This window comes from Schistocerca serialis, chromosome 9 (genome assembly GCF_023864345.2).
Source record: "Schistocerca serialis cubense isolate TAMUIC-IGC-003099 chromosome 9, iqSchSeri2.2, whole genome shotgun sequence".
NCBI lineage: Eukaryota > Metazoa > Arthropoda > Insecta > Orthoptera > Acrididae > Schistocerca > Schistocerca serialis.
Window position 1 is genome coordinate 207,593,051 of NC_064646.1, and position 12,165 is coordinate 207,605,215.

Consider the following 12,165-nt stretch of genomic DNA (forward strand, 5'->3'; position numbering starts at 1 on the left):
TGGTCATACAACTCCTCACTTGTTGGTGGGCTCTGACAGTTATGGTGAGAAGGTGGTAACCTATGACATCATCACTGATGTCACCTCTGATTCATCATATTTCCCCAGACCTCCACCCCTTCACACCTCTGACAAACGCCAACGACCCTGCACATGAAATGGTAGGAAACTGAAACAAATGGGGTTTTCCATCTAATCCTATGACGTCACTGTGGAAGTAGAGCTGTTGTCCTCAGTATAATTATCCGGAAATTGAAAAATACTAGATGTCACATCATCAAGCTTGTCGAAGTAGGTCATTTATGCTAAGCATTAGAGGTCTGCATTATCTCCGATTTTTACCGGCGACTCCCGCTCGCCCCTCCGGCTCTCGGGAGTATGCGGCCGAGCGTCCGCTTCCGCCGGCTGTCGGCAGCCGATCGCCAGCGCTCGGCCGAGTGCGCCAAACGCTCGGCCGGTCGCCAGTAACCGGTGGACTCAGTACCAGCGAGCGGCGCTTCGTCACACTCCTTGAGATCAGAGGCCACCGCTTCACATTAACCACTCACTAATTCCTTTTACAAATGTCTTTCGTTGTTTACTACCAGTTCTATGACCTAAATAATACACTTGTATATGTTACATTTGATGTTTGTTAATATGTTGCAGACTACTGGAGTTTCCACGTTGAGGTTATCATGTATTCCAGTAATTGTAACGTTAAAAACTGTGATGTCTGTGCCGGCCGCTGGTGGACGAGCGGTTCTACGCGCTACAGAATGGAACCACGTGACCTCTACGGTCGCAGGTTCGAATCCTGTCTGGGGTATGGATGTGTGTGATGTCCTTAGGTTGGTTAGGTTTAAGTAGTTCTAGGGGACTGATGACCTAAGCAGTTAAGTCCCATAGTGCTCAGAGCCATTGGAACAATTTTTTTGTAATGTCTGTATTTAGTATTTTGTTCCGTTCGGTAGATAAACGGGAACACAGTAGTCTAATCATGGACTATGTGTAGCCTATCTCCAAACTCGGCCACGTATACGTTGTACTAATAATATTGAATGCAGGGTCGGGAAGGAATGACGGAGTTAAAGGTAATACTCAAGAAATTTTGTTGCACAAACGTTAATTTCTGAACTAATTATGACCTGTAAATAATGTTACAAGTGAATCATGACTGTACAATTCGTTTTTCGTCATTGGTGCTCCCTAATACACAGGCGTCATTTGTATTCCTGGAACTATTACTACGCCTGGCGGTTTGAACTTTTTCCTGTGAAGTCAATGAAAGTGGAATCATACATTTATAGAGTTTGAGAAATGTTTCCTTCCTTGTGATTACGTGGTATGTTGTGAATACTTACGTAATTGTGATGGATCACTAAGAGATCATCCATCTTGTCTGATTCCATGCACGATCTTTTGCTGGACAGCAGGTGACCGGCCTGGCTAAAATTTCTCTCGCTGGCAGCACTAGTGGAAGGAACACAGAGAACTCTTCCAGCTACCTCCGACAGCCTTGGAAGTAACCCCGCGTGCGTTTTCCACCACTGCAAAATTTGGCCTTCGGCACAGATACAGTCGGATTTGGAGAGCGAAAGGTACCTGTCGAGTTCATTGGTAGTAACTGTGTGTCAATCTTCGTCGTCCTCATCCGAACTCCAGTCCATCCTGGACTTTTTCATGGGAAGAACTTGGTCACTGTTTGCTTGAATGGGCTCTAAACATGAATGAAAACATCCGTAAGATATTCCGGTCACCTTCAAATATGTATAAAGCGTAATCAGAATTACTGGTTACTAAACGACTATATTTCAAAAAATGGTTCAAATGGCTCTGAGCACTATGGGACTTAACTGGTGAGGTCATCAGTCTCCTAGAACTTAGAACTACTTAAACCTAACTAACCTAAGGACATCACACAGATTCATGCCAGAGGCAGGATTCGAACCTGCGACCGTAGCGGTCGCGTGGTTCCAGACTGTAGCGCCTAGAGCCGCTCGGCCACTCCGGCCGGCGACTATATTTACTGTGACATTATATATATACATATCGCACAAATACATGAAACCGCATTGTGGAATGTTTAAGCTGCGAAACCTTTCCCAAAAATCACTCTGTGGACGTAATAAATGTTGATCTAACGAAATATGGCAGATTAGACAAACAAACATTCGTTCACTAACTGGTTTCAGTGAATGAACCTTACCATTTACGGGCAGTTCCGAGTACAATCGTCGAACTTCAGCATACGTTCTAGCGTTGTTACCTTTGCAGTTTCCAAATCCTACCTCGCTTCTTTAAAGGGGGTTAGAAAAGCGACAACGTCTCGTACGCACTCTTCTTGGAAGGTTTCTAAGAGTGTCGATTGCCCCCGGGGATTCTAGTAGATCTCGAATATCGTCGATTTGACTTATGACGGAATTGAGCATTAACAGTACACTGTTCCACCGAGTTACAGCTTCTTGCTTCACAGAGTGCCCCAGACGCCCCGAGTGACCCGATCTCTTCAAATAGCCTACTATAGCTCTTGTTGATAGTAGAACGACAGGATTTCAGGGGCTTCGTCTTCTAAAAACGTCTCTTGAAATGTGTGACGAAGCGCAGTCATCAAGCAGTGATCAAAGCAAGGCAAACGGTCCTAAGATTCAAGTGCCTTCTTCATATTAGCTCCTTGGTCGGTGACAAATTAACATTTCGTAAGATCATTCTTGTTAATTCCTAACTCAAGCATCCGCTCTTCGATTTCGTGTCGTATGTTCTCTCCTGTCTTAGGTACGTCCGGAAACTCGGTTGTTATCAAAACAAACGTTTCTAGCCGCCACTCATATTTCACATAATGCGACGTCACAGCCTAAACATTTCTCTTCTTGTAGTTATCAGACCACAGATCAGTGTCTAAAGCGCACATTTTGTTCTTTAAGGCACATATTAGCTTGTGCACCATTGTCACCCATATTTTTTCTGCCTTTTCTTTAATATGCCACGATACAGTGGTAGGGTGCGGAAGAACATCTTCTGTACTGACTTACCCGTAAGTGGCGCCAATATTGATGAGCTCCTGCGAATAATTCTTGAAGCCAATCTTACTACAAGTATTTAACGGTAGCAAATCTATTCCACTCATATCGACCAACGTATCAACAACAACTTTCTGTATGCTACTTGGTACTGCAAGTGGCCAGTGGACTTGTGCTCCGCATTTACTTTTGAAGTGCCGAAGCATATCTGTTGTGCTTGACTGGTATGAAAGTATGGTATTACATGTGGTACATTGCACGAAACCAGCAGAATCCTGCGTGACAGGATCCACTACAAGTGCAAACGATTTCCAAGCTTCACTTTTCGCCTACTCTTCCGACATATCTTTCTTCTTCGGGACTAATGAGCCGCTCCTAATTCTCTCCATAAAACTTCTCTTCGTTTCATGAATGGAACGTTTACGACCTATTATTGGTTTACCCACAACGCTGTCTGGGCTGCTCCAAGCCAGGCCGCCATCTGCGTTTACACACGGTTTCTAATGCGATTCGGCACTGTAGAGAGCACGACGGTTGTACTGTCACCGGCCGAGATTGTGAGTACAATCGAGCGCTCGGCAGTGCTCGTCAGTCCAACCGATAACCGAGAGGTGGAGGACAACCGGCCACATGGTGCATTAGACGGCCACAGCCGTATTGCAGCGTGGGACTTTCCCAGCCGTCGAGCAGCTGCACGAAATGGGAAATGTTACAGCGGTAGTTTTCTTCGAAATGCAGAGCTCTACTAAGCATACTAGGCCAGCCGGTGTGGCAGAGCGGTTCTTGGCGCTTCAGTCTGGAACCGCGCGACCGCTACGGTCGCAGGTTCGAATCATGCCTCGGACATGGACCTGTGTGATGTCCTTCGGTTAGTTAGGTTTAAGTAGTAAGTTCTAGGGGACTGATGACCTCAGATGTTAAGTCCCATAGTGCTCAGAGCCATTTAACCATTTAAGCATACTAGTGCAATACTAGTGTAGACCTACTATGATGTCAGAAACCAACACGACGACTGGACACGGTGACCAGAGCACACTGGCACATCGCTATTATGTCAGAATCCGAGATGATGGATTTTGGACACTCGCGTTGCTCTGTAACGTTAGATTCCAGGGCACTTGAACAAAAGAAAGTTAATTGCCTGCTACACAGTACATATTCCTGAAGGGACCATTAGGGCTACTAACAGTGTTAAGGTCACTTGTCGTACGTCCTAAATTAGAAAAGTCCCCTCCAATATCATTACAACAGGTGTTTTAGTTTGCACAGCATTTACACTACTGGCCAATAAAATTGCTACACCACGAATATGACGTGCTACATACGCGAAATTTAACCGACAGGAAGAAGATGCTGTGATATGCAAATGATTAGCTTTTCAAAGCATTAACTCAAGGTTGGCGCCGATTGCGACACATAAAACGGGCTGACATCAGGAAAGTTTCCAACCGATTTCTCATACACAAACAGCAGTTGACCGGCGTTGCCTGGTGAAACGTTGTTGCGATGCCCCGTGTAAGGAGGATAAATGCGTACCGTCACGTTTCCAACTTTGATAAAGTCCGGATTGTAGCCTATCGCGATTGCGGTTTATCGTATCGCGACATTGCTGCTCGCGTTGGTCGAGATCCAAGGACTGTTAGCAAAATATGGAATCGCTGTGTTCAATAGGGTAATACGGACCTCCGTGCTGGATCCCAACGGCCTCGTATCACTAGCAGTGGAGATGACAGGCATCTTATCCGCATGGCTGTAACGGATCGTGCAGCCACGTCCCGATCTCTGAGTCAACAGATGGAGACGTTTGCAAGACAACAACCATCTGCACGAACAGTTCGACTACGTTTGCAGCAGCATGGACTATGAGCTCGGATACCATGGCTGCGGTTACCCTTGACACTGCATCTAGGGCAGGAGCGCCTGTGATGGTGTACTCAACGACGAACCTGGGTGCACGAATGACAAAATGTCATTTTTTCCGGATGAATCCGGGTTCTGTTACTGCATCATGATGGTCGTATCTGTGTTTGGCGACATCGCGGTGAACGCACATTTGAAGCGTGTATTCGTCATCGCCATACTGGCGTATCACCTGGCGTGATGGTATGGGGTGCCATTGGTTACACGTCTCGGTCACCTCTTGTTCGCACTGACGCCACTTTGAAGAGTGGACGTTACATTTCAGATGTGTTACGACCCCTGGCTCTGCCCTTCATTCGATCCCTGCGAAACCCTACATTTCAGCAGGATAATGCACGACCGCATGTTGCAGGTCCTGTGCGTGCCTTTCTGGATACAGAAAATGTTCAACTGCTGCCCTGGCCAGCACATTCTCCAAATCTCTCACCAATTGAATACGTCTGGTCAGTGGTGGCCGAGCAACTGGCTCGCCACAATACGCCAGGCACTACTTTTGAAGAACTGTGGTATCGTGTTGAAGTTGCATGGGCAGCTGTACCTGTACACGCCATTCGAGCTCTGTTTGACGCAATGCCCTGGCGTATAATGGCCGTTACTACGGCCAGAGGTGGTTGTTCTGGGTACTGATTTCTCAGGATACATGCACCCGAATCGCGTGAAATTGTAATCAAATGTCAGTTCTAGTATAATATGTTGGTCCAATGAATACCCGTTTATCATCTGCATTTATTCTTGGAGTATCAATTTTAATGGCCAGTAGTGTATGTCATGCAGCATTGTCCGCCTACTTATTTCTTTATGTTGAAGCCCAATTTTAAAACAATATGCTGCATAGTAGGAACAATTGTGTCCTTATTCAAATAAACATTAGGGTGCTGGGCTCTCCGCCCCCCTACATACCCCCTCCCCCCCCCCCCCTGCCACCCCGTCGCCACTGCAGTCGGAAACACGTCATTCGGAGCTGTAATGAAGCGTGCTGGGCCTTGTTTTGTGTAATGCTGAGCAGTACCGGGCGGCCGGGAAGACCCCTACGCTGCTACTGCTATTGCCCCACTGCAGATATAAGACACACACAACACCAGCGAGGAAATCCGGAGTCACGTCTTCCTCAGCGTGTCACAGCTAAGCACGTAGTACGATTCACACATTTACTCTCTAGTGACATTAATGTGGCAATCCATCAAAAGCCTGAATAACCATCTTGTGCAGCGCGTGCGACTGTCACATGTGCAGGAAAACAATCAGTGAAGTTCTGCAGGGTATTGACGTGGCTGTGGAGCCAAGCTGGCTTCAGCATAGTGGCCAGATGGGCTGGATTTCTTGGCTGAGGATACATGGCGCGAAAAGGCCTATCGAGTCGGTTCTATAGTTACTCGACTGGGTTTTAATGTGAGGAGTCTGGTTGGCAGGAGAGTTCATCCTCGTGCTCTTTGATTCATGGACGTACAATGCGAGCTATGTGGCACATTGATTTATCCTGCTGGTAGATCCCATAAAGATGAGGAACAAACAAACTGCTTGCTGGGGTGTACACAGTCAACAAGGATGGATGTTTATGAGTGTGGGTCCATTATTCCTTCCAGAATTAAGAGCTCACCCTGGCAATGCCACTAAAACATTCCCCAGACCATAACGCTCCCACCTTCCAGCTGTTGCATGGTGTTTGCTTTTAGATGTTGGACGCCTTATACACCAACCGCCATCTGTCCAATGGAGCATCGAACGTGATTCATCTGGAAAGGCCATGTGCTGGCACCCGTTGAGCGTCCAGTTGCGGTATTGGCATGCAAATTCCAACCTTCGTCGCCGGTGAAAACCAGTCAGCATGGGTGCATAAGCCATGCACCTACTGAAGAGTCTCGTGCGCACCAACTTTCCCTGAACCGTAATTAACTAGACGCTTTTGGTATCCCGTTCGTTCATCTAGGCAATCAGTTGCTCCACAGTTGCACATGTGTCCGCCCATACACATTTCCACAGCTGTCACTCACGCCTCAGCGCCAGTTCTGAATAGTATCATTTTTCCACACACAGTATTCTTTAACCGCTACAGCACATAGAGAGTTTACAAACTTATGTGTTTCGGAAACGTCTATTTATAGGGATACGCGAACATTTAAAGAATATTTCCTAACATTTGTGTTTTAGTAATATCAGTTATACGTTTTATTCTATATGCTTTTTTTATTAAATGAGACAGAGATGAGAGAGATAAATACTGATTTACTTTCACTTTGTTCATTCTGTTTAACCTATCATGTCAAGGAAATATACATAAATATGCTCACAATTCTCTAGCAACATTAGGTTCAAAATGGTTCAAATGGCTCTGAGCACTATGGGACTTAACTTCTAAGGTCATCAGTCCCCTATAACTTAGAACTACTTAAACCGAACTAACCTAAGAACATCACATACATCCATGCCCGAGGCAGGATTCGAACCTGCGACCGTAGCGGTCGCGCGGTTCCAGACTGTAGCCCCTAGAACCGCTCGGCCACCCCGGCAGGCCACCATTAGGTAATGATGAACCAGATGCGTTGTACGTGGTGTGTACACATAGAAATTCGTAGCAAAGATTTCCTCCGAAGTATTCTGGTGTCATCGTAATGACGTTACGAAGCTCAGTGGTTTACAGTGTTGGAATATCAGAAATGAATAACATAATACAAATTCGTAGTAGAGACATTTTCCGCATTCTCCTGATAGGCGTGCTCTGTAAAGATTTATCACGGAATTCCATAAAATTTGTACAGAGAGGGATATCACGCGCTGGATGGTTTTGCTGCCATGCATCAGGTTCCTGAAAGTGAATGAACTTGTAGTGTTCTCTTATATGGTTCTTACACTTTAATACAGGAACACTGTTTGCAACTGAGAGTTGAACATTGCAGTTATCTGTGCTGAATTTCGCTATAATTCAGATCAATTACAATCCAAAAGCACTACTTTCATGTCAGCAAACCGTGGCTTTTCATAATGTAACACTACATTAAACTCTTGACCTGAATTTGTTTCTTAACCATCAGTCTTCTGACTGGTTTGGTGCTGCCTGCCACGAAATCCTGTCCTGTGCCATCTCTTTTATCTCAGAGTAGCACATGCAAACATGCAAACTACGTCCTTCAGTACTTGCTGGCTATATTTCAATCTCTGTCTTCCTCTACAGTTTACGCTCTAGTACCATGGAAACTATTCTCTCATGTCTGAAATATGACCTACCCTTCTGTCCCTTCTTCCTGTCAGTGTTTTTCTACATATTCCTTTCTCTGATTCTGCCGAGGACTTCCTCATTCCTTAACTTATCAATCCTCCTTATTTTCAGCATTTTCTGTTGCATCACATGTCAAATGCTTCGATTCTTCTCTGTTCCCGTTTTCCTCACAGTTCTTTCCTCATTAACATACACAGTCGTAATCCAAAGGTAATAAAATTGAGGCATAAGTTTGATACCAGTAGACTTTTCTGGTACAGGAATGCCATTCTTGCCCCAGATATACCGGTAGTCTGAGGACCTACAAATTTGTGACCATGGACGTGAAATAAAAGAAATTTATTCTACATTTTCGGGCCACTGTTCCATTTGCGACCATGTCGCAGGTTGTGAGACATCATGAACAGTATATTAGTGGTGAAAATCGGCACTACTATTCCACTTTTTCCTTTAGTTTATTGAATCGGTTGTATTGATGCAATATCCCTATTGGTTAGCTGTCAGGTAAATTTTGACATGACGCCCAGTTACCTGGTTGGTGTCGTGTCGGACTCGTATGTCTGCTGTGAGGCAGTATTTTAGTAGCAGTAGTGGGGTCTTACCTATCACCCCGGTACAGCACACTGCTACACATGGCTTGGCGGAGCTGTAAATAAAGTTTGCGGGTAAAGTGGTGTAATGGGGGGGGGGGGGGGGCTTGGCCTGGTGCTTGTTTAAATAAAGACACAGTTGTTCCTACTACACAGCACACAGTTTTGAAGTTTGGTTCAAAATGGCTCCGGGCATTATGGGACTAAACGTTTGAGGTCGTCAGTCCCCTAGACTTAGAACTACTTAAACCTAACTAACCTAATGGCATCACACACATCCATGCCGGAGGCAGGATTCGAACCTGTGACCGTAACGGAGCTCGGTTCCGGACTGAAGCGCCTAGAAACGCTCGGCCACAGCAGCCGGCTCGAAGTTTGGAGTTTAACACATATGAATATATAGGCTTACACATGCATGACACATATGCTGGTCAAACTATTTTTCTTGAAAAATTTCGATTGAAAAAATGTGGAATTTGTGGTGGGACATCGTGGAATATTCGCATTTCTGGCCTACCTGTTTCATGAAGTTCCGTAGGTGGTGGCCTTACACGTAGTCTTGAAAATGACGACCGTAACGCAGGTGCGCTCCAACCAGAGAGCTGACGCTGCGCCTCTTTTGGCGGAAAAACGGAACATCGCAGATATTCATAGGCGCTTGCAGAATGTGTACCGAGACCTGGAGGTGAACAAAAGCACAGCGAGCCACAGGGCTATGCCTCTGCTATCACCACAACAAGTCGTGCAAACTCGTCCGATCTCGCGTGTGCCGATCTCCCGCACAGGTCTATGACTCCAGTAATGATTGGTCTCGCACTTTCCGACTTCCATGTGTTTGGGTTAATGGAGGATGTACACCACGGGAATCAGTAAGTGGAGGACCGGAAGGTTTCTGATGCAGCAAGACTTTGGCTCCAGCACCGACCATTTGAGTGGTAACATTCGGGCATACAGCATCTTCTAATAATATGGGTAAGCACGTTGCCTTGCATGGAGATTATGTTGAAAAATAGGATCTTGTAGCGAGAAGAGTGGGGAGTAATATGGTGTATTTGAATCCTGAATAAAACCAACTTAGGTTGGTTGGTTGGTTTGGGGAAGGAGACCAGACAGCGAGGTCATCGGTCTCATCGGATTAGGGAAGGACGGGGAAGGAAGTCGGCCGTGCCCTTTGAAAGGAACCATCCCGGCATTTGCCTGGAGCGATTTAGGGAAATCACGGAAAACCTAAATCAGGATGGCCGGACGCGGGATTGAACCGTCGTCCTCCCGAATACGAGTCCAGTGTCTAACCACTGCGCCACCTCGCTCGGTAAAACCAACTTAATTTCAGAAAAAAATGTTTTGCATTAGTTATCGTGTACCCCCAATATTACGGTAAAAATTAGAGTGAGATAACGTGCGTGCTTTAGACTAGTCTGTCGGAATATGGCACTTGCTATATAGACTGGAACGTCTACTTCAAAGATATAACACTTTTCTTGTTTTCTATGAGAGTCTGTTCATCACTGTGTATGTGGTGTCACCGCCTGACACCACACTTGCTAGGTGGTAGCCTTTAAATCGGCCGCGGTCCGTTAGTATACGTCGGACCCGCGTGTCGCCACTGTCAGTGATTGCAGACCGAGCGCCGCCACACGGCAGGTCTACAGAGACTTCCTAGCACTCGCCCCAGTTGTACAGCCGACTTTGCTAGCGATGGTTCACTGACAAATTACGCTCTCATTTGCCGAGACGATAGTTAGCATAGCCTTGAGCTACGTCATTTGCTACGACCTAGCAGGGCGCCATTATCAATTGCTATTTATCTTGTGATGCATGTACCGTCAGACCGATGTTCACCAATTATGGATTAAAGTTAAGTATTCCAGAAGCTACGTACTTTTTTTACTAGACTCAACTCCTTTAACTGTTCCAGACCTCACGCCAGCCTGCGTGAGTTTAAACGCGTGCCCTTCGGCCTCCCGTCCTTGTGGATTGGCTGTCTTGCCAGTCCACAAAAGTGTAAATAATGCAACTTGCATCCAAATAGATCTTCTTACTGTAGTCAAGTCTTCGTCTACTCTACAAAGTTTGCTCCCCACAAATCTCTTAGTTACCAAATTGACTATACCTTGTTGCATCACTGTGTCCTGCCAATGGATCCTTTGGCTCTGTCAGCTTGTGACATAAATTTATTTTTTTGCTCAGTTTGATTCAGTACTTCCTCATCAGTTCTTTTTACTGCCAGTCTCCATTTTAAATTACTCTCGATTTCGCCCATCGTCAGTTCATTTGCTGCCCAAATATCAAAATAAACCTACCGATTTTAGTTGCTCATTTCCTAATCTAATTGTCTCAGGGTCGCCTGAGTCAGTACAACTCCACTACCCCTGTTTAGATTTTTTTATGCTCACTTTATTACTTCTATTCCAGAAGCTATCGATCCTGTTCAACTGGTCTTCCAAGTCCTTTGTCGTGCAGTTAGCAATATGTTCCATAGATCATTTGAACGATTCTTTTATCGAAATCATTTGGAACGAATCAGTTTGCAGCACATTGGTACATGATAACTGTTAGCATTAACGAACACATTATCCTTTTATTCCTACTCTAGCGACTGCACTGAAAACAAGTATTTTTTTATGTTTAATTCTTTTACTGACTGCCAATGAAATCCTAAGAGAATAAACTCACGAATATGCACAAATGAGTTCGTCTTCCTTTTCAACTGATACCTTCCATTCATGCTATACTGAGCATTACTTATGCTATTGGATATGGTTTAGCGACTGTTCTGATGCATACCTCATTACTTGGACAAAAGCCAATCATAATCGGACAAAGTAGTCTCTGTTTGCATAAAACTCATATAGCTACTTGGAAACCAGGAACCCTATGGATAAGATAAGGTCAAGAGGCACAGGTGATAAGAGTGCTTTCTGTACTTAAAGTGATATACTTACGTTTCTTCTCTGGTAATGGTTAGCATCATCATGACAAGAACCATAAAAAATTTTTCAGTTTTTTCATATGTGGTATTATTGCCTGCAGAGAGTAACACATGTTCTTTAATAAAATGTGAAACACTAATCAAACACATAGAAACTAGAGCATTTAGAGACAATGTAGACTCTCAGAAAATACAAAAATATGTTATCGGGTTTGCAGGATAATATTCTGAGGATGAAATCAGACTGAAAATAAGTAATTATAGTTATTAGTATACCTACAGTTTTTTTGCCATTTTCTTAAATTTGGTCTTATTTTACAGTTGGTGAATGCATCGTACACGTACTACGCATTGCTGTGTCAATTCAACAAACGCGCAAAGGAACGAGCGCTCTGAAACATCAGGCAAGATGGTTAATTAAGATGAATGTCAACCAACAGTTTATCGGTGTTTACCATTAGTTCTATTTTCCTGTATATTTTTGTATTGCAATTAGTAACACAGCTAAGT

At 44.8% G+C, this 12,165-nt stretch overlaps 1 protein-coding gene across 1 annotated transcript in view; it reads left to right on the top strand.

Annotated features, from left to right (window-relative positions):
* Positions 1-12,165, top strand: part of LOC126418976 (odorant receptor Or2-like) — a 71,520-nt gene extending 59,355 nt beyond the window's left edge. The window contains exon 5 of the mRNA XM_050086022.1: positions 11,977-12,165. Within this exon, the coding sequence (XP_049941979.1) occupies positions 11,977-12,051 (75 nt within the window). The 3' untranslated portion in view covers positions 12,052-12,165. The remainder of the gene's footprint in view (positions 1-11,976) is intronic.